Source organism: Eulemur rufifrons, chromosome 6, assembly GCF_041146395.1.
Source record: "Eulemur rufifrons isolate Redbay chromosome 6, OSU_ERuf_1, whole genome shotgun sequence".
Taxonomy (NCBI): Eukaryota; Metazoa; Chordata; class Mammalia; order Primates; family Lemuridae; genus Eulemur; species Eulemur rufifrons.
In genome coordinates this window covers 9,483,827-9,505,068 of record NC_090988.1, presented here as the reverse complement: position 1 = coordinate 9,505,068, position 21,242 = coordinate 9,483,827, and the positions used below count along the sequence as shown (strand labels likewise).

General features: G+C 36.8%; 1 protein-coding gene across 5 annotated transcripts in view; it reads right to left on the bottom strand.

The window, feature by feature from the left end:
- Nucleotides 1–2,554: 2,554 nt before the first annotated feature.
- The window catches only part of ZBTB44 (zinc finger and BTB domain containing 44), a 40,980-nt gene continuing 22,292 nt past the window's right edge, over nucleotides 2,555–21,242 (bottom strand). For 2 of the 5 annotated variants that reach the window (XM_069468690.1, XM_069468694.1), the window contains 4 exons: nucleotides 10,215–10,299; nucleotides 7,083–7,246; nucleotides 5,432–5,732; nucleotides 2,555–3,175 (listed from right to left, as the gene is read on the bottom strand). In XM_069468690.1, coding sequence (XP_069324791.1) covers nucleotides 2,893–3,175; nucleotides 5,432–5,732; nucleotides 7,083–7,246; nucleotides 10,215–10,299 — 833 coding nt within the window. In that variant the 3' untranslated portion in view covers nucleotides 2,555–2,892. The remainder of the gene's footprint in view (nucleotides 3,176–5,431; nucleotides 5,733–7,082; nucleotides 7,247–10,214; nucleotides 10,300–21,242) is intronic. The other 3 variants (XM_069468691.1, XM_069468692.1, XM_069468693.1) reach the window with 3 other exon arrangements.

Genomic DNA, 21,242 nt, shown 5'->3' with positions numbered 1-21,242 from the left:
CACTGACATGCTAGATGCTTCCATTGTTAAAATACACTGTTTAAAAATGAAAAGAATGACTGCAGGAGCTATAATATCCAGTGTCATGAGTGAACATCTTTGATCACTTCTAAAGTATATCACACCTATTTGGTAGTTAAAAAATTGAAAATAAAATCTTTTATATAAAATGCTTGATTTTAAAAAGGCAATTTATCCTGCATTCTAAAATTTAAGCCCTTTAAATATGACAAAGTTACCCTCTTGGGCCTTAAGAAAGATAGCTATCTATGCTTAAATATTCTAAACTGGAATATTTTTATGTTTACTTATACTGGTAATTTCTAGTGGATGGGATAATATAACTGGCTTTCATCTTTTTGCAATTTTTCCATATGTTCTGGTAAAAATTATACATCTAGGCTTCCTTCTCTTAGATGAATTTTAAATAAATCTAAATATTACTATATATACAATCATCCCTTGCAGCTTTATTTCCTAAAACAGGCCCGTAAACTAAATATCCTTAAACCACGTATCAAGAAAAATGTAGAGCCTCACTGAAGCAGAAAAAGGCCTTTGTTTGTATCATTTTATGTTAAATACTTGTTAGTTACCTGTATTGATAAGATTTGGACAGCAGACTATTAACCAGATATGTATTTTCACAGTACATCCAAATTTTCCATAAAACTTGGAAGTCTGTGTAATTTGTAAATACCAATCCATTTGGGAAAGAATCCCCAGTGATGGGTAATTCTTCATTTTGAGAACACAGAATACCTTAGAGCTGCCAAAATTGTGTAGCGCTCCTACAATGTAGAGTTCTCAAGATAGGGGATGTGCTAAAAACACTTAACCAATATATCTGTAAACAATTCTTACACATTTCTTTATTTTTATTTCTTTCCTTCTTTTATTATATCTTGCTCTTTAAAAAGAAAAAAAAATAACCTTGAAACTAAGGGCAATGATGAGTCCTCATCATAATTTTACCTATTCTTTGTTTTGTCAATATAGGATTTTAAAACTAATTTTGAAATTTATTTGTAAGCATAATACTTTCCTAAGACTATACATAATATTAAATATAGAAATTCCTGACCTTTCCAGTTGAGACCTAGCAGTACTGTAATAAGTATCACAGTCTGTTGCAGAAAATAATTCAACCCTATCAGTAAGTGGTGGAAGCCCTGTCATAACCTGTACATGCTAATTTTCCAGAAGGTAACAAACCTATGTTTGGGAGCAAATGGGTAAAAAACAGGTTCATGAGTAAAATAAAGACTTGGAAATAAGTTAAGGAAATCAGAATATGGACAGAGACAAGAAGAACTTTAACCTAAAAATGTCCTAATGAGTTTACTTTCCCTTTCTTTACATTTATGGGGGGAAAAAGAAATTACAGCATTAGCCAATTTTTAAAAAGGAAACAATCACTTTGATTTAAAAAGTGTATTAAGGTCTAGCACCTGAACAAAATTCAGATCTTGTGTTTTGACCAAAGAATTGTATTTTGTTTCTCTTTTCTAATCCAATCAAGTGCTTTCATAATTATTAAGCTTTGAGTATCTCCATAATAAAAAGTTTCTCATAAGTTTATTATTCATGGACTCATGAATATTTAAGATTAAGATCAGAGATGCTTTAATAGCACCAGATAAAAAGTATACCCAAGTCTGGAGTTATAAACTACAAAGTTTCATATTTTTAGCAGCAGAAAAGATGATAGTCATTAATTTAAGGTTTTTAGTTTTTCATTAGTCTTAGCAATTTTCCCAAAGCAGATTTATGAGTTGTAGATGATCATTTTATAGCCTCTTCTCATCTTTGACATTATTGCTTACATTCTGTAAAAACTGTAGTAACTGCCTTTAATAAACTTAGCAATGTCTAAAAATATTTTGGAACGTACAATGTATCGCTGTCATATGGGATTTTGTAAACAATCTTACTTGGGTTAAGAATGTAGCCTCAACAGAGAATTCTTTATTTTGTCCAAAACAGCACAATAAAAACACCCCCAACAATACATAAACCTATGTATAAAATATAGAATATCTCCAATATTTTTCCTTTATATGGTAGTACGCCAGTATATGCAAGAAAACATACTGGTGATGGGGTAAGGGGAAAACTGACTTGGGCAATGACGTAATAATCAGGCATTAACATTCAAAGACCAGGTAAACATCAGTTTTAGTCAGAAAAGCAGTATTTAAAAAGTTCCTATGAAGCTGAGATTTACATACTTCATTCTCCATTCCTGGTCATTTCATCCATAGCCTGACTATTCTCAATCATGCTTCTTGGCCTTTGGAGTGGTACTATAAAGGTATAGGGGATACCTCTCTCAATACCAAATTTTCACCATGAAAAATCATAACAGAAATCACAAAGTTAGCATATGCTGTATTTCAGAAGTATTTGCCCTAATAATTTTTAAGAAAGCTTACCATAAATACTTTCAAAAACAACAGGCTCAACAAAATATTGTACAACGTCCTGTATATAGTAGTAAATATGTACTCAGGCCATTTGTCAATTCTGTTTAATCTGTTTCTCGAGTACCCTTTCATCTCAGGAAGGTCAATGATCATCTGATTTCTTTTCTACCTAATGATCTGTTGTTATAGCCTACTTTTAACAATGGAAGAAGAAACCGGTATGTGTTTTAAAGTCAACTGGCTCTCCTTAAGTCTCATAGTTTCTATTATGTTTCAATGTTATGTTACTGGTACTTACAGAAGCAATCTCTCAGTTATGAAAAATAAAACATCAGTTGCAGGGCTTATAAAGTAAAAAGGGAAACTCTTTCCCAAACCCTTTTTCTTTGTTTAAAAATTTAAATAAAATGTACGAGACCAAGCACAGGCACTTTCCAAAAACCAAAAATGAAGCCAAACCACAAAATTACTCAATAGTTATAGAAGACAGCTCTGATTTTGGGGGGTCATCTCTGGTGGCCTCAGCACAAGCACTGGTCTTTGGCTGCTCTGGCACTTCTTCCTCCTTCTCTGCCAGCCCACCAAGAGACCCCAGGGGGAAAGTGCTTTCGCAATTCTGGGTCGAGGAGACCTGCGAAATTACAGGCATTTGAACAGAGGAGTTGCTTTCAAAACCGTGTTCTCCAAGATCATACTGAACAAGGGTCTCTTCTTGCTCCTGGTTTAAGTAGTCCGGTACTAGGAAATCACTAGGTAAGAGGCAAAGCATGAAATATAACATTAATGTTCACACCAGTGATATAGACAAGCTACAATAAAAAGTTCTGATTTGTAAAACAGGATTGGCACTTTTCATTTCACCAATTCTTCAAAATTTAGGTTAAAACGGAGGAACTTTCAATTTATAAACTTTACTAAATACAAACAAAAGCCATCCATTAAAACCAAAGTGTATCCAGTTCTCCCTACCACCAGTACATCAGATTATCACTTTCACTATAACTTTGGACACCTAAACAGCCCTTCTTGTTCTATACAGAGGAGTTTATATATATAAAATAAATGCAGCATGTTCACTTAAGCAGAGATCATCTCAGTTAACTTAAATGCTTAACTTTTCTTGGTTACACACTGAGTAAGAGGTTTATAAACCTAGTTTTGTATTATTAACCGGATATAAGTTAGTTAAGAAACTAAGTCCTTATGCGGAAATGACCATATACATAATCTAGCATATAAAGATGAGAAATGTAGAAAATAACTTATGTGCACCCTATTAGATTTGGTATATGAAAATAGTGATAAGTTGCCTTTGAATTAGAATTTGGAAACGTATGCCCTGAGATTGGTTACATGTTAATCCTCAAAAAATACTTATTGATCCCCACAGGGAACATGGACAGTAAAATATACAAATTTATCAACAGCAGATACTTTCCAAGTGGTGACATCAGAAAAGTGCATTTTAAATTTCTTCTTTATACTTTTCTGTATTTTCCAATTTTCTACTATAAACATTTTTTGGCAGTTAAAACAATGAACGTATGAAATAAGTCTTAGATGCTTTATTTAAATTTTTATTACTGAACTAAAAAGTTCATTATACTAGAATTGCCAATAATTAATACACTTAATAAGCGTTTATAAGGTTATTTTATAAATTGTTCGGTATTAATAAAAAAATTAAAATCTGCTCATCTGCAATACAATTTAGAATGTCCTGTTATATTTTCTAAAATGTCTTCAAGTGTTAGACAAGAAGAATGGAGGCTATAGGGCTCTGTAATGGGAAGATACAGACAACTGGAGTGCTAAACTGGAACACCATTTCAGTCCTGAACAAACTGTGCTGACTATGGTATATATGATCTAGGTTTAGTGATATGACAACCACACATTCAGAATGAGAAATGATTGCATTAAATCAAATGAATGTATGGTTTGAAGGGAAAAACAAAATCTATGCAAGAATAATTTGAAATTTATTTAAAAGCAAGGTTTTAAGCCAGGCACCATCGTGTACCTGTAGTCCCAGCTACTTAGGAGGCTGAGGCAGGAGGATCATTTTAGCCCAGGAGTTCAAGGCCGTAGTGTGCTATGATTGTGCCCTATGAATAGTCATTGCACTTCAGCCTGGGCAATATAGTGAGATCCCATCTCTTAAATTAAAAAAAAAAATTTAAAAAATAAAGGTGATTTAAAATGTAAGAATTTAGAAAAATTTCATTTTATATGAAACTAAAGATACCTACAGAAGTATAATTATTATAAAGTATTAAAAAAATAGACAATAGAGTTTTATATCTAGAGGGAGCCTTAGAAGCCATCTTGTATAAAGCTTACATTTTATTTTTCTCTAAGTTTCAAGCTTCTTCATCTGTAAAGTGACAAGCTCAAACAGCAGCAGTTAGTGGCAGAGCTAGAACTAGAACCTGATTTTCTTGGATACCCTATAAATCAGAAAGGTAACTCTATTGTAATTATTAACATTAAAAGCATGGAGCTCTCAACAGAAAGAAAATAGGAAAGACTTCATTTGATCTAAACAATCATATCCATTATAGGCACTGTTAAAATTTTTCTTATTGGTAAGTGGATATTCCTTTACATAGAATTTAAAAAAAAAAGAGAAGTGGTCAAGAATTTTATTAACATTCAGAGTCTGAAGTAATGTAACATCACTAAGTATCATCTGACATGATAAATTTTCCAATTTTACGATCCACTGTAGAATTACTTTAACCTTATATTATTAAAAAACAATCAAGAGGATAGTTTACTTCTGTAGAAAAATATTTTTAATACCAACTATGAAGTATTTATAATTTTATGATTCAGCAAAATTTTATTGGATCAGGAGATCAGAGTATGGATAGTGGGAATTTAGTACAAATTTGACTGACTAGATGGCTACCTGATGAAAAAACACAGCAGGCTGCCCTGAAAGCAGGAAAAGAGAGTTGAGAAAGCAGTTTTCCTGGTTGGGTTTTCGTTGTGCACCTCACCTGCTCTGGAAGTAGTTTGCTAGCTCTGATGCTTCATGGTTCAGACTCCTCAGGTGCACGATTAAATTTCCAGAGTTGGTGAACATGGCGCCACATGTTTTGCACTCGTAAATCCGAGGCTTGCGGATAATGTGCCGGGAAACCCTCATGTGGTGTTTATATTCCCCGAAGGAAGTGAAAGTGGCACTACATATCTGGCACCGGAAACAGCGTTTACCTTCATGCTTTAGGCGATGCATCTTTAGCGAGTAAGCCCTGGTGAACTTTTTCCCACAGCGGTCACACTGAAACGGTTTAATTCCTATAAAACGAAGCAAAACAAAATATCATCTAAAAACAAAATAAACTGAAAGGCCATAAACCTCACAAATTTCTGAACTATCATGTTGTAGTAATAGATAATTTGAAAAGATAAAAACTACCAGCCAAAATGTATTCTAATTAAATATCTCAGAACAGGTACAGAATATGTGAAAAGTCTCAAGTGCTTAAAACAGAAAAGATATAAAAAAGGCAGGGGGAGGGAGGCAAACAAGGTAATGTATACTGTAGTTGATTTTTGAATACTCTTCTAAATCATTTATTTTGCTAACTTCAAAATACAGTTTAACCACAGTATGTAGACAGAACTAAAATCCCCACGTGACAGCATTTACTGTTTCATAGCATTAGAGACATTTATGTTGAAAAGATGTGTACAGGATCAGTACCTTCTGTATCTCAGAGAGAAATGACAAGAAAGAAGGAAAATCCTAAACATCTCTGAATGTAATTATCATTATAGAACCATCATTTCATAGATTGGCTTTTTGAGCATTTAATGTAATACTGACAAATCAATAAGTGAATTATAAAGTATATTTATCATCTCCTCAAATTCATTATTACAGTTTTGGGGAAAAATTTAAAAACTCTTCAAAACACAATCTGTAGATTTATCGAAGTCACATGAATTGGTGCTAGGACAGGGACGGTTAGGACCCATCTTATCAAGGGGAAAATGAGATACTAACATAGCTAAAAACAGCAGCAAAGACCTCTTACCCCAGGGGTCAGTGCTTTACCCACAAGAATCCTGTCATCTCATGTAATCACTGAACTTAAGTTTCAAATCCCTTCCTCACATCTATTCTAAATCTCTTATATTAAAAAAAAAAAAAACAAAGCTGACTCATCAAGACACAGAGAGATTTAGGATTATAGAATTAAATTAATAAGAAAACATTAAAATTTCAAAAACAAGTATTGGGAAATAATTTCAAACTTACAGAGACATTACAAGAACGGTACAAAGAACAGTTACTTATACCCTTTCGACCCCATTTTCATACCATCTGGGTTTGTGCTTCTCTATCTCACGTACATACACACAACTAATATATCCGATACCTTTTTATATAAACTTACACATTACATATTACCTCTACATTTTAACCAGAATACTCAATGCCCGTGACAAATGAATTAAGCAAATAGTTTTCTGACACTGCACCATTTCACTAAGAGACCTAAGTTAATCTGTTCTCATTTGACGTCCCACAGTTTTGTTTTGTTTTTAACTCGGAAGCAACTGTTTTTTATTTCAACTGAGATTCCAAAATAAAATGTTTTAGAGTGCTCACTTATGCAACGACAGGGAAGATGACATTACCTGAGTGGATGAGCATGTGCTGTTTTAGGTTCTGAATACGGGTGAATCGCACCCCACAGGTCGGACACTGAAAAGGTCTGTCTGGACCATTTGGACTTGGTCGTTCTGTACTGCTGGTAGAAGGAGCAATGTAGAGTTGGTAGGGATACTGAACATTTTCCAGTCTAGAAAAAACAGATCACAGAAGGCAACCAGGCTCTGATTTTTAAGTTAAATAGACATTTCAGTAGATAAACTTTAAAGGAACAGAAGATAAAAAAACTTAAAGACTTTTTGAAACAGTTTAACTGTTAGATTACAAGTTTTATTTATAACTATATGAAGAATAATGTGTACAAAATGTCTAGCATCTTAAATTTAGCATGGACATACAACCACAGAACATTTCATAAACTGTCTTACCTTAGATATCCTCAATCTCACTAATTCTTTACTTCCAACTACTGCTTTAATTTAGGCCCTCATTAATACAACCCTGAATCAATAGTGCTCTCCTTTTAGCTCCACACCCCTCTAATCTACCCTTCTCACACTGTATTATAGTGATCTCTCCGATTACATCAGTCCCAGGTCTAAAACCCTGTGTGGCCATTATCTTTGGAATAAAGTCTAACCCCTTTGTAAGGGATACAAGACTCCTCATGATCTGAGCTCTGTGTACCTTTCCAGCCTCATTTCTTGTCAGACTCCCCAAACATACCCATACATGCAGTCCCCAACCCTCGGGCCAAGGCCCAGGTCCCGGTCCATGGCCTGTTAGGAAATGGGCCGAGCACTGCCTGAGCTCTGCTCTCCGCCCACCCCAGCCCAGTCCGTGGAAAAACTGTCTTCCATGAAACCAGTCCCTGGTGCCAAAACGGTTGGGGATTACTGCCCTATATCAAATGCCACTCATTTTACAAAATGTAGCTAAACAGTCACGTGCTCCTCCCAGAAGCCTTCTTTATCAGTGACATAGGTAGGTACCCTCCTAAGCAGAGCAACAGAACTCTCTGCAAATCACTATGATTACCTGTTTACTTGTCTATCTTCAACCCCTCTCCTTCCCTCAAAATTGATTTGGTCCCCGGGGGGAAAAGGGCCACACATTTCATCTCTTTATCCCCACCACTCAGCACAGTATCTAATATAGAACACATGACCCAATTAATACTTGAAATTAAGGAAACTAGACACATTTCTGCTTGTTTATGCTTTCAGTAACTTATTCAAATAATTCTGGTTCATAACCTCCTCTACCAGGTTTAACCATTAAAGAAAAATGGGCTGGGCATGGTGGCTTATGCCTTTAATCCTAGCACTTTGGGAGGCCAAGGTGGGAGGATTGCTTGAGGCCAGGAGTTCGAGACGAGTGTAAGAGACCCTCATCTCCACAAAAACCAGAAAAATGAGCCAGGCATGGTGATGCACACCTGTAGTCCCAGGTACTCAGGAAGCTGAAGCAGGAGGATCACCTGGGTGACAGGAGAGAACATGTCTCTCCAGCAAAAAAAAGAAAAAAAAGAAAAAAGAAAAGAAAACTTGTTTGAATGCCTTTAATCCTTCAAGTTTTGAACAAGTAAGGTTTTTTTTTTTTTTTTTTTGAGACAGAGTCTCACTTTGTTGCCCAGGCTAGAGTGAGTGCCGTGGCGTCAGCCTAGCTCACAGCAACCTCAAACTCCTGGGCTCAAGGGATCCTCCTGTCTCAGCCTCCCGAGTAGTCGGGACTACAGGCATGCACCACCATGCCCGGCTAATTTTTTCTATATATATTTTTAGCTGTCCGTATAATTTCTTTCTATTTTTAGTAGAGATGGGGTCTCGCTCTTGCTCAGGCTGGTCTCGAACTCCTGAGCTCAAACGATCCGCCCACCTCGGCCTCCCAGAGTGCTAGGATTACAGGCGTGAGCCACCGCGCCTGGCCCAAGTAAGGTTTTTAAGATTGTCTTGGACTCTCTATGAGAAGGAATTCAGTTATTTGGTGGAACCTATATTCAGTGATGAGAGACAAATAAATAATCAATTATCAGAGCAGAGGATGAAAACAGGAGGATGCAACAGTGATTGGGTGCTGCTTCAGACTGGGGGTCATGCTGCTGCAGGAACTGAAAGGTCAGTGTGGCTAGAATGTAGTATACGAGAGGGAGAATGGTCTAAAGGGAGTTAGGCAGAAGTCGTATCATGTAGGGTTTTAAAAGATATAGCAAGGGGTATAGATTTTAGGTATGAATGGACAATGTAAAGAATATAGCTTAAAAGTGACATAATCTGACTTAATTAAAAGAGAAAAAAGATGATTCTAGTTGCTATGTGGAAAATGGACTGGAGTAGGGGAAGAATGAAATGAGGGACCAATCTGAAGGCTACTGCAGTGGTCAAGGCAAAAGCTGCTGGTGACTTAAACTAAGGTGGCTGCAGTACAGGTACAGACAAGAAAAACAGGCAGATTAGGGATATAATCCATAGGTAGAGTTGACAAGATTCGCTTAAGGATTACATATAAGGAGGAAGAATGGGGAGTGATAAAGGAAAAAAAGATTAATTCTCAAGAGATTTTTCTTGAGAAATTAGGGGATGATGATGTTTACTGAAATGGGAGAAAGATTAGAACAGGATTGAGACAGGGAGTCAGAAATCAAGAGTCAGAAACCAAGAGTTCTGTCTTGGCCTTGTTAAATGTGAAATGCCCCTCATATATATGTACGGAAATATCAAGCAGAAAGGATCGATGTGAAGATGACTTGCGAATTATGGGTATATAGATGAGAATTAGGCAAATTTTTTTTGTAGCAGGCCAGAGAGTAAATGTTTTGGCTTTGCACACCACACAGTCTCTGTTTCAACCACTCAAGCCTGTACCCACAAATGGTATGTAAACAAGTTGAGTGTGGCTGTGTTCCAATCACACTTGATTTACAAAGGTAGTGGGCTGGAATTGGCCTCTGGCCCATAGTTTTCCAACCTCTGACATATATACTATTTAAAGCAATGACTAGGTGGTTTTGGAAAAGCCAATAAAGTCCCGGATAGGGGCTCTAACTTACAACGTGATGATGCTAACTGCTTATGCAATTCTGAGATCAAATGCTTGAATTTAGAGTTGTAAGCCTAATCCTTATAAGAGAACTACTTGCTAGTACTGTTAGTACTAACCGATCATCATCATCTGCATGAGCATTAGTGCTAGAAGTGCTTTGAAGTGTAGGTAATCCCTCGGTAACGCCTTCGTCTACTGAGCCTGTGAATAAAAGAAAGAGGACAGCGTCAATACTTTGGTGTGAATAAGCCACGACAGTAACTGCAAACTATCCAAGCCTTTAACATATATTACGTAGTGTTCATATCCTGAATTGTAATCAAAAGTAGTGTTCTATATTTTGTTTTTATTTAAATTAAATGTTTATGTGATTTAAAAATAAGTCACATGTAAGACAATAGCCTTACATTACTGTTTAAATTCTTTTAGAAATATTTCTTTGACAAAAATTTCAGAAAACAAGCAAAGCAATTCAAATGCAAACTAAAAAAATACACATTAATAATTAACAACCATTTAAGGAAGCACTGACAATTTTTATTTTTTAAAACTTATTTTATTGTGACATACAACTTACTTATTGTACAATTTTTACACAGAATTTTAAAGGTAAAGTGAACATGAAGCAACATCCACCAACCACACAGACGTACTGCCAGCACCCTAGAAGTCCCCATTTGCCCTGATCGTAAGCGTCTTCCCCATCTAAAAGCCTGTCTTATGCCTGGCATGGTGGCTCATGTCTATAATGCTGGCACTTTGGCAGCCCAGGGCAGGAAGATGGCTTGAGGTCAGAACTTCAAGACCAGCCTGAGCAAGACAGCAAGACCCTGTCTTTAGAAAAGTTTAAAAAATTAGATGGGTGTGGTGGCACATGCCTATATTCTCAGCTACTTGCGAGGCCGAGGCAGGAGGATCACTTGAGCCCAGGAATTTGAGGTTGCAGTGAGTTTTGATCACACTACTGCCCCCATGCCCGGGCAATAAAGTTAGACCCTGTTTCCAAAAAATAAACAAAAGCTGGTCTTCTTTGGTTAACATTTCCTTCCTCCCATCCCCTTCCTTTAAAAAGTCATTTTATCTCAAAATACATGTACCCATAAACTTGGGGTTGGTTCTTGCTGGAACACAGCCTTGGCTATCCGAGGGCTGATTTTGCACTACAGTGGCAGAGTTAAGGAGCTGTGGTTATAACAGAAACTATGTGGCAATTAAGTCTAAAATATTTACTATCTGGCCTTTAAGGTAAGGTTTGCCAACGCTCACCATAAACACTGTTTAGTGTTATGTAGTTGTAAAGTTTATATAAACTGAGTCATACTGTATGTATTCTTGTGTTCTGCTTCTTTTCTTCAATACTGTGGACTCATCTTTGTTCTTACATGTAATTGAAGTTAATTTTCATTGTTGTAAAATATCCATAATCTATCCATGTCACTCTTGGTGGACAGTGCAGGCTATTAAGAACAACACTGCTGTGAATATGCTGTACAGGTAACTTAATGCACATGATCACGCTTTTCTCTATGGTATACACTTAGGAATTCAAGTTGCTAGATCATTGACTGTATCTATCTTCAACTTTATTAGAAAATGCCAAACTTCCAAAGTGATTGTACTAAATTTACATTGCTATTAATAAGCAGGGTAGGAGAGGTGTGTCACTCCACATCCTCATGAACACTTGGTATTGCTGGATTTTAACAATGGTATACTTGGACTACCAATCTGGTGGGTGTAGCAATGTTTCATTGTGGTTTGTGTTTCATTTCCCTAACGAGGTGATTAGTGAGTATCATTTCATATATTTACTGAACCTCCTCTTCTGTGAAATGCCTATTCAAATCTTGTTATTGTCTGCCTATTCATTGCAAGAGTTCTTTTCAGATGTGGGCATGGTGGCATGCGCCTGTTGTCCCAGCTACTCGGGAGGCTGTGGAGGGAGGATGGCTTGAGCCCCGAAGTTGGAGGCTGCAGTGATTTATGATTGTCCCACTGCACTCCAGCCTGGGCAACAGAGCAAAACTGTCTTTTTTTTTTTTTTAATTCTTTTCATTTTCCAATACAAGCCCTTTTTGTTACTGATAGACATTATAAATACCTTCCCCCTTCCATGGCCTGTGTTTTTACCGTTTTTATAATTTCTTTTGATGACCTAAAGTTTTAAATTTAAATTTAATTTAATTTATTAACCTTTTTCTCTATTGCTATGCTTTTTGGTCTTATTTTTAAAAATCTTTTTCTCCAGTTATCTTATAAAGAACCTATGTTTTGCCTTTGAAGTTTAGGACTTCTTTTTAATTTATCTGCAGTTAATTTTGTGACCAAACACACGCACTGAAAAGTCTCTCTTCTCTTCTCTGTTCTGCGGTGCCACCTCTGTCACGTATTAAGTGTCCACAAATGCATGGGTCTGTTCCCAGGTTCTCTATTAGTTCCATTTGCTTGTCTGTCCTTGTGTTAATGCCAATCTCTATTTGCCACAAGTTTATAATAAACCTTGATACCAAGCAGAGAAAGTTCTCTTACCTTATTCATTTGCTTCCTGAACATTCTGGCTATTCTTGGCCTTTTACACTTCTATATACATCTTAGAATCAGCTTGTTGAACACAGTGGTAATAGTCATTCCATTTTCCCCTATCAGTTTAGAAATTATACAATATTTTCCTATTTGTTTTTATTGGTTACCTTAGAAATTAGAAATAGACTTATCAAAGGATCTCAGAAGCTTTAACTCCATTTCCTACCCAGTCCTATCTTGAATTTATAAATTATAATTGTCTGATTTTTTACCTTTGTTCTGATTAATTCCCACAGACATATTATACATGTTTGTATATTTACTTCTTCCTTTGCTCTTCATTTTTTCTTGTATATGAAATCTCCCATCTGTGCTCACTATACTTCTGCCTTAAGTCCATCCTTAAGGATTTTCTTAAGTGAGATTTGCCGATGATGAATTCTTTTTCCTTTTTTTCCCCTCTTTTTGTTTCAAAATATCTATTTTACCTTCATTCATGAAAGATATTTTTCACTGTGCAGAAATCTAGATTGGCAGTTATTTTCTTTCAGCATACTGAGGGTATCATCCCACTGGTTTCTGAAGTTTAAAATCCAGATACTCTTTTGAAGGTAATCTGTCATTTTAAAATTTTTCTGAATTTTCTCTACAATGTGTCTAGGTCTGTATTTCTTTTTATTATTTCTGTTTGGGATTTGCTTGACTCTAGAGGATTGGTGTCTTTCAACAATTCTGAAAATTCTCAGCCATTCTCTCTTTTTAGGACTCCTACCAAACCTACACTCATGTCTTCCACACCTGTCTCCTCTTCTCCACTGTGTACTTTCCACCATTGTGTGTCTCTCTGTAGTACTGAAGTAATTTCTTCTACTTTATCTTCTAATTTCCCAATCCTTTTTTCAGCTAAGTCCAATCTGATGCCAAAATGTTCATTGAGATTTTATTTTGATCATTTTTCCCCCTAGAAGTCCTATTTGGATTTTTTTTTTTTCTCAAATCTGCTATGTGACTTTTTACAGTTTACTGTTCTCTGCAATTATTATTCAAGTTTGATTATTTCATTAAACACAGTAAGTATATTTGTTTTATTATCTGAGTCTGAAAATTATGTCAATTGGCTATGCCAGTTTATTTCTGCTACCTGTTTTTAAAATTTTCCCCATCCTCTCTGCTTGTTTCCTTGTGTGTCCTGGTAACTTCTGGCAGTGGTTATTGCCTGTGAAAATTATTTATAGGAGACTGATTTTCTGAGGTTAGGGTAAATATGGCCCTCTTCCAGAGAAACTTTATATTTGCTTCTGCTATGTTCCAGGGCAGCATTACCTAAACCAAATTCACTGTTTGAGATTTCTTGGCATACCCACGCTAGGTATACCAGGATGCCAACATCCAAGTGGGCTACTGGGTAACCACTTCTTCTCAGGGATGTGTTTTACTTCTTTTTTCCTTTTCATTTTCTAGTCTGTTCACTGCCAAGACAACTTTTTCTACAGTCCCCTGGGGTTTGGAGGACAGGGAGCAGGTTCTAGTGGCATAGTCCTTTGTAGTCACTACTGAATGCATGGAGCAACTTCTCTAAGACTTCAAACTTTTACACACTTTGGGCCTTGACTTCCATTCCCCTTGCTCTTTGAGTTGATGAATCAAAGTCCATTTGTGGCTCAGCAAATGTCTTAAAGGCAAAATTGGTTTTAGTGCTCTGATAATCTACTTACCTCTGGGGGCCAGGCTTTCCTCCCAAATTTAACCTGGAAGTTCCTTGACCATCTTTTCAGGTTGTCAAATACTTTTAAGGTGAATTTTTAAAAATCTAGAATTTGTTATTTGTAGTGGGACCATGGACCCAAACAACCTAGCCTGTTCTCATTAGGTAATGAACTTTGCCAATTTCTTTACCGTATGCAAATAACCTGTATTGCACCAAGTGAACTAATCTGAGCCTCTGAAATTTTTAGTCCCTTGATAGCAAACAAGCTTTTGGTTGCAATACTTTTTTTTCCAAAGTTTTTTCACAGATGGGGTCTCGCTCTGTCACTCAGGCTGCAATGCAGAAGTGTGATCATACCTCACTATAGTCTTGAAATCCTGGGCTCAAGCAATCCTCCTGCCTCAGCTTCCTGAGTAGCTGGGACTACAATCACATGCCCAGCTAACTTTTTTCATCTTTTTAGAGACAGGGTTTTGCTATATTGCCCAGGCTGCTCTTGAACCCTTGGGCTCAAGCTCAACCTCCCAACTCAACCTCCTAAATTGCTGGGATTATAGGCATGAGCCACCACTCCCGGCTGGTTACAATATTTTAATGGAAGTTAAAATACACTAATTTTAGCAGTAGTACAACACCATATCCATGTGAACATTTAACAAATATCATCTGTTAATGGACACATAGGATGGAATTTCCTCCTGATGAAAATTTAGAATCCAATACTTCAGGTTTTCCCCTTTGGAGCACTTGAATTAGCTGACATTAGGAAACAAGTAAATTTTCCACTTAAGTTTTTCAGAAAAACTAACCTAATCCCTTTTAAGGCATCCAAATGTACTTTATTTAATGATTTATGCTAGAAAATTTGTGACAGGGTTGCATTTTGCCTTGACTTCTTAGATAAAGAATACTAAATATAATTTATTTTTTGTTTCTTGATGACTCATAGCAACCATCAAGAACAGCAATTATTACGCTGTGTTCTAATACACTGATATACTCAGAGGCATTTTAATTAGGCAACACTATGTATGCTTACATTCACCCCCAACTGCACCCCCATCCTTCCTGGTCCTCCCACCCTGTCCCCACTGGTGCGTTTAGTGTTTCTGTGTGTGCCTTTCCTTTATCTCTTTTCCTTATTAGTAAATGACATTTATGCTTTTCCCCATGTCTATTTATCCAACCTCTCCCTGATCCTTCTGACTTTTTTTTTTTTTTTTTGAGACAGAGTCTTACTCTGTTGCCCTGGCTAGAGTGAGTGCCATGGCGTCAGCCTAGCTCACAGCAACCTCAAACTCCTGGGCTCAAGCCATCCTCCTGCCTCAGCCTCCCGAGTAGCTGGGACTACAGGCATGCACCACCATTCCCACCTAATTTTTTCTATATATATTTTTAGTTGTTCATATAATTTCTTTATATTTTTAGTAGAGATGGGGTCTCACTCTTGCTCAGGTTGGTCTCGAACTCCTGACCTCGAGCGATCCTCCCACTTCGGCCTCCCAGAGTGCTAGGATTACAGGCGTGAGCCACACAGAGCCCAGCCTCTGACTTGTTTTTAATTGAGATGTAGGATGGAAAAGCAGATAATGCTGCATTTTGTTTAAGAAAGAACTGTTCACATGCCAATGTCTTCCCATTCTCACCTTTTTTCTCAAAGAAAAGGGAACTAAACACCAACAGTTAAATCTGTCCTACGATAAAAAACAAACTGGAAAAATCCCAATATTTGGACTTGGTTACCATGGACATAAAATCTGCTTTACAGTATTTTGAACTTATTCAGAGTGCAGCCAGTATTAAAGCATATAGGCAAAGACTTGTAAAAAAAAAAAACAAAAAAAACACCTGGAGGTGTGGTAAGGACAGGCCAGGAAGATTGATCTAATTCACACTTGCTTCTCACCATCAGGCAGGCCAAGCTACTTCTAGGAGTGAGTGGAGTCTTGATGAGGTAGACATAAAAAACTATGCTGCCTTGGACTGACTTTAGTATTGTCAAAGGTTTACTTAAAAAGCTGGTCAAGTCCGGGTGCAGTGACTCATGCCTATAATCTCAGCACTTTGGCAGGCTGAGGAAGGAGAATTGTTTGAGGCCAGGAATTCTAGACTAGCCTGGGCAACATAGTGAGACCCTGTCTCTACAAAAAAATACAAGTTAGCCGGGTGTGTGGTGTGTGCCTTTAGTCCCAGCTACTAGGGAAGCTGAGGAAGGAGGATCATTTCAGCCCAGGAGTTTGAGGTTGCAGTGAGCTATGATGAAGCCACTGCACTCTAGTCCAGGCAACAGAGCAAGACCCTGTCTGGGGGGAAAAAAAAGGTAGTTAAAAAGAATGATCAGACCAGAATGAAGAGTTAGCAGCAAAAAAGAAAGAAAGAAAGAAAAAAAAAAAAAGTAAAATGGAGTACCAGATACAACTAGCAGATGGTCCCTCTTAAAACAAATCTATATCAACATTCTAGAATGTCATGTAAACCTTGGCCTCTGGATCCCTAATTCAATGGAGATTGAGAGCATGCGCAGTAAAGGTACTTTTCCTTCGCCCATGGCTATTAAATGCACCACAAGCTATAAAAACCACTCCAAGTAAATTAAGAGTTAAAACAGACTTTTAGAATTTTATCCATACTGTGGAGGTTATAACAAATAGTGTTACATCACTTATGCAACTATCAGGAAAAATAAATTTTGTGAACTCTTTTTGCTGAGATGACAGTTTTTGTCAATGATAACACAAGTAAGCATATAAATTAAACTGATTTAACAGCAGGATATACAAGCAATATTACTTTCCTGAGGTGACAGTGATATTCCTCACATTATTAAAATGAAGATTCCTTTCTACACTATAGGTATCCTCTTCTCAGTGGAAATGAGAAGCTAAGAATTCTGGACAGAACCTTTTCACCTTGTGAAATAAAAGCTGATTTAAGGAGACAATTAGTTTTATACAGTAAGGGCTAGCTTACCAAGAGAGTTCACTCTCTTCCCCCAATAAGCTGTATGATATAATAGTACTGTTGCATCAAACTCAAGTTGCTGCTACCACTGTTCAGGTACTCAAAACACTTACCAAAAACTCTTTTGGAATTGAAAATAATTATAGTGGTCATCTTCTGCTAAACATTTACCATGTGTGAGACATTGTTCTAAATATTTTCAACACATTTTTGAAAATGTTCTATTTTCACACTTGAAAAAGAGAAAAGCAGCCCCTAATATTCAGGACCTGGCCTGACACTCAGGAGTGGGTCTGGTGTTCGTATCTAGACCATGGTATTCTCCTGGTGGACATAAACAGTCTCACATAACACCAACATCAGACCAGGTCACACTGTGACCTTTATTAAAGTGAGACCAAAAAAATACTATTAAGCACAGACAAAAATAAGGTCAATGTGCAATCACAAAAATACCAACCATCCTTCCTCTCTCTAGCTAATGAGTCACCACTGCTATAGTTTCACTTTAGTTAGCATTCCCAGATATTTATTAAGACGCTCAAGCCTGTAATTATCCCTACATTCTGATATCACCAGTCCTGAGCAAACCCCACTCCCTCGAATGCTCCCTAAAATCACCTAACACAAACCTAAATCCTCCGCTAAGTCCTTTCTCACACCTTCTTACCGAGAAGCCCTAAAAACCCCACAGCGTGTAATCTCCCTTGCTGCAGATAACCAATAAGCTCAATTTGTTCAATTCTAGGAGGCCTTTGGCTACAGGGCATTGGCAGAAATGGGAGATCCCATTGAGACTCGGCAGAAGTCCTTGTTGCTTTGCCCGGGAACCTCGGTAAGAGTACAGATCTGAAATCCCTTTTGAGGAGCAACCTGCCCTTGACTGGGAGGCAAAATCATGCTGAATGGAGCTCAAATATTCCAATGAAGTCCTTCACTATTGAGTTCATTTTGTTTTCCTAGAAATAGTCTTTTGGGAATATTTTGGTTATTCAGATTGCGTTGCTCCTTGGTGAAATTGCATTCTTGCCTCCTAACACCTGTTCCCATGATTCTGTCTGCCTACCTAGTGTGTTGACTCATGAGGAATAAACTATGATATGAGGATGGATATAGGCCTGATTGATCCATCTGAGCTGGCCCTAGAGGCCAAGTTCAGATCCTTAGCTGGCAAAACCATTTCAAAACTTTACAAGGTACAACATGCATAAAATGTGAAAATATTATGGTAAAAACAGAAGCCAGTCAGAAAAGACCACATATTGCATGATCCCATTTAATATAAAATATCCAGAATAGTCAAATCTATAGAGTGGTTTGCATAGGGATAGAAGTGGAGCTAGGAGGGAATAGGAAGTCATCTTTTTATGTAACAAGGCCCAACATAAACTCAGCAATCTTTTTTTCTCCTTTAAATTTGCTGTATTTATCATTTCTATTTGCCCCAAGTTGAGGGTGTTGGATTTTACAACCTATCCCTGGGCAACTGGCAACGAAGGAAACTTAAAATAACAGGTAAAATCCCACTTGAATTAATTTCATGGGTACTCAAATTATTATTTTAGAATTTCTAAACAGTGTATTAAACATTATATTCTCAGTCCCTAGAATGACAAATTACCTATTAAATATCTTCTTTAATAAATTAGTAAGTAAAATTAAGTACTCTTATGGAAGTATTCTTATGGAAAATGGGGAAATGTACCATGCACATCTTCCTTTTCTCCTTCCCACATTTACTGATTCCTAGGCTACTCCAGGAATTTACTCTTTTCTGTGTGATTTTTAGTGTATAAATTTGGAGTTAAAATAGGTTTGTTGAGAGTGATTAGTACATTTGCTATAAAGGCAAGGAAACAAACTGCATTTGGATTACCTGATGACATGATATGCACGTCAGAGTTATTCCCATGTCTAATTTATAACAGAATCCGCATTCAAAATAACATATACACAATAAATTCTACTTATGTAACTGAAAGATTTATTCTACTTATGTTCATAACTTCTGTAATCATGTTAAAAAGATCACAAAGGCAGAATCTGAACTGATTATATACACTTGAGAGTAGTAAAGATGACTATTTCACATGCCTACCTAGCAAAAAGATAATTAATTAGGCTAGTATTTGGGTTTCTACGTTCTCAGATAAATAATTAAAATAATAATTATCTGTTAAGCAGTTCATCATTCAGAAGGCTCCAAAGTGTTCTGAAGATTAAAGACTCTAGCTTAATAAAAACTTGGTCAGATCAACAAATAGCTATGATTTCTTACCATTCAATACTACAATAGGCCGTGGTAGCTCACGCCTGTAATCCTAGCACTCTGGGAGGCCGAGGCAAGAGGATCACTCAAGGTCAGGAGTTTGAGACCAGCCTGAGAAAGAGCAAGATCCCAACTCTACTAAAAACAGAAAGAAATTATATGGACAACTAAAAATATATATAGAAAAAATTAGCCGGGCATGGTGGCGCATGCCTGTAGTCCCAACTACTCGGGAGGCTGAGGCAGAAGGATTGCTGGAGCCTGGGAGTTTGAAGTTGCTGTGAGCTAGGCTGACGCCATGGCACTCTAGCCCAGGCAACAGAGCAAGACTCTGTCTCAAAAAAAAAAATAAAAAAAATAAAATAAAATAAAATAAATTTACTTCACATTCCTCAAAATCTGGCTTCCTACCTTCTACTAATTTTCATATTGCAGTTACTGCATTTAATATTAATATACGCTAAAAGAGCTATCCCGTTATATGGTTACCATTATTTTTTGTACCACTAAGAAAAAAAAATATAACTAATAACTAAAAGATTATAAAATGTAATGTAACATAGCAGTCCCCAACCTTTTTGGCACCAGGGACCAGTTTCATGGAAGACAATTTTTCCACAGAGGTGGGGAGGTGGAACCCTGCAGCTCTGTCCCTAACAGGCCATGGACCACTATTGGTCTGAGGCCCAGTGGTTGGGGACTGCAGATGTAAGACACATCTGGATTCAGAGATAACAAAATATGAAAAATTGTGACTTAGAGTTAATAGAATATAATAAAAAGTATTACCACTATTTCCTAGTCATCAGAGTACTGTGACCTCACCTATTCCTTCAATCTACATACTTAATATCATCAGGTATTGATTTTTTTTTATAAAGTCTCACGGTAGCTATCTTCTTTATATACAGCTTTAGTCTTCATTCATACCAAGATAACTACTATAACTGGTTTTTTTAGACTGTCTCTGCTCAACAAATTCCCTGCATACCAATACCACACTAATTTTCCTAAAATATCTACATATGTTTTATTTTTCATTCCCTTTAAGGTAGACCCCTTAATACCACTGAGACAAAATCCAAGCTTACATGGCCTAGCTGTGGCACACATTGCTAGTTGCATATTCAATCACCATTCTGCTCTAATTTTGTTTGAGGCAGTTTGCACCAAACTAATACACAGTATCTTCCCAGATTCCCTTGCAGCTAAGAACGATAATGTGACATCGTCTGGCATAAACTTTTTAGGGATTTCTGAGAACATTTGTGCTTTCTTGATATAAGCACTGTCCCTTTCTACAATACAAAGCTAAAGATGAAGTGAGCATCTTGTAACCATGAAGCCATTAAGTGTAAATGAGTAAAATATGTAAACTGACAAAACAAAAGATGGCAAATTAAAAATACACAAGGTGCCTAGGTCACCGATTATAGTGCAGATCCACTATACTAGCTCTGGACTTCCTATTTCTGAACAACTTTACATGATAAAAATAAAATCCTTTTTGGTCAAGCCACTGCAGGAGGGATATGCAGTTAAATGCAACCCTAAAGGAAACTAGCATGCAAGTCTTGTCACAGCCTGCTCTCAACCACCTTTTGTCTTACCTCCCATTATTCCCCACATTTTCAGGCATCTGTGTTTATTCACCTCACTTTGCACTGAATTCACTGCTTACCA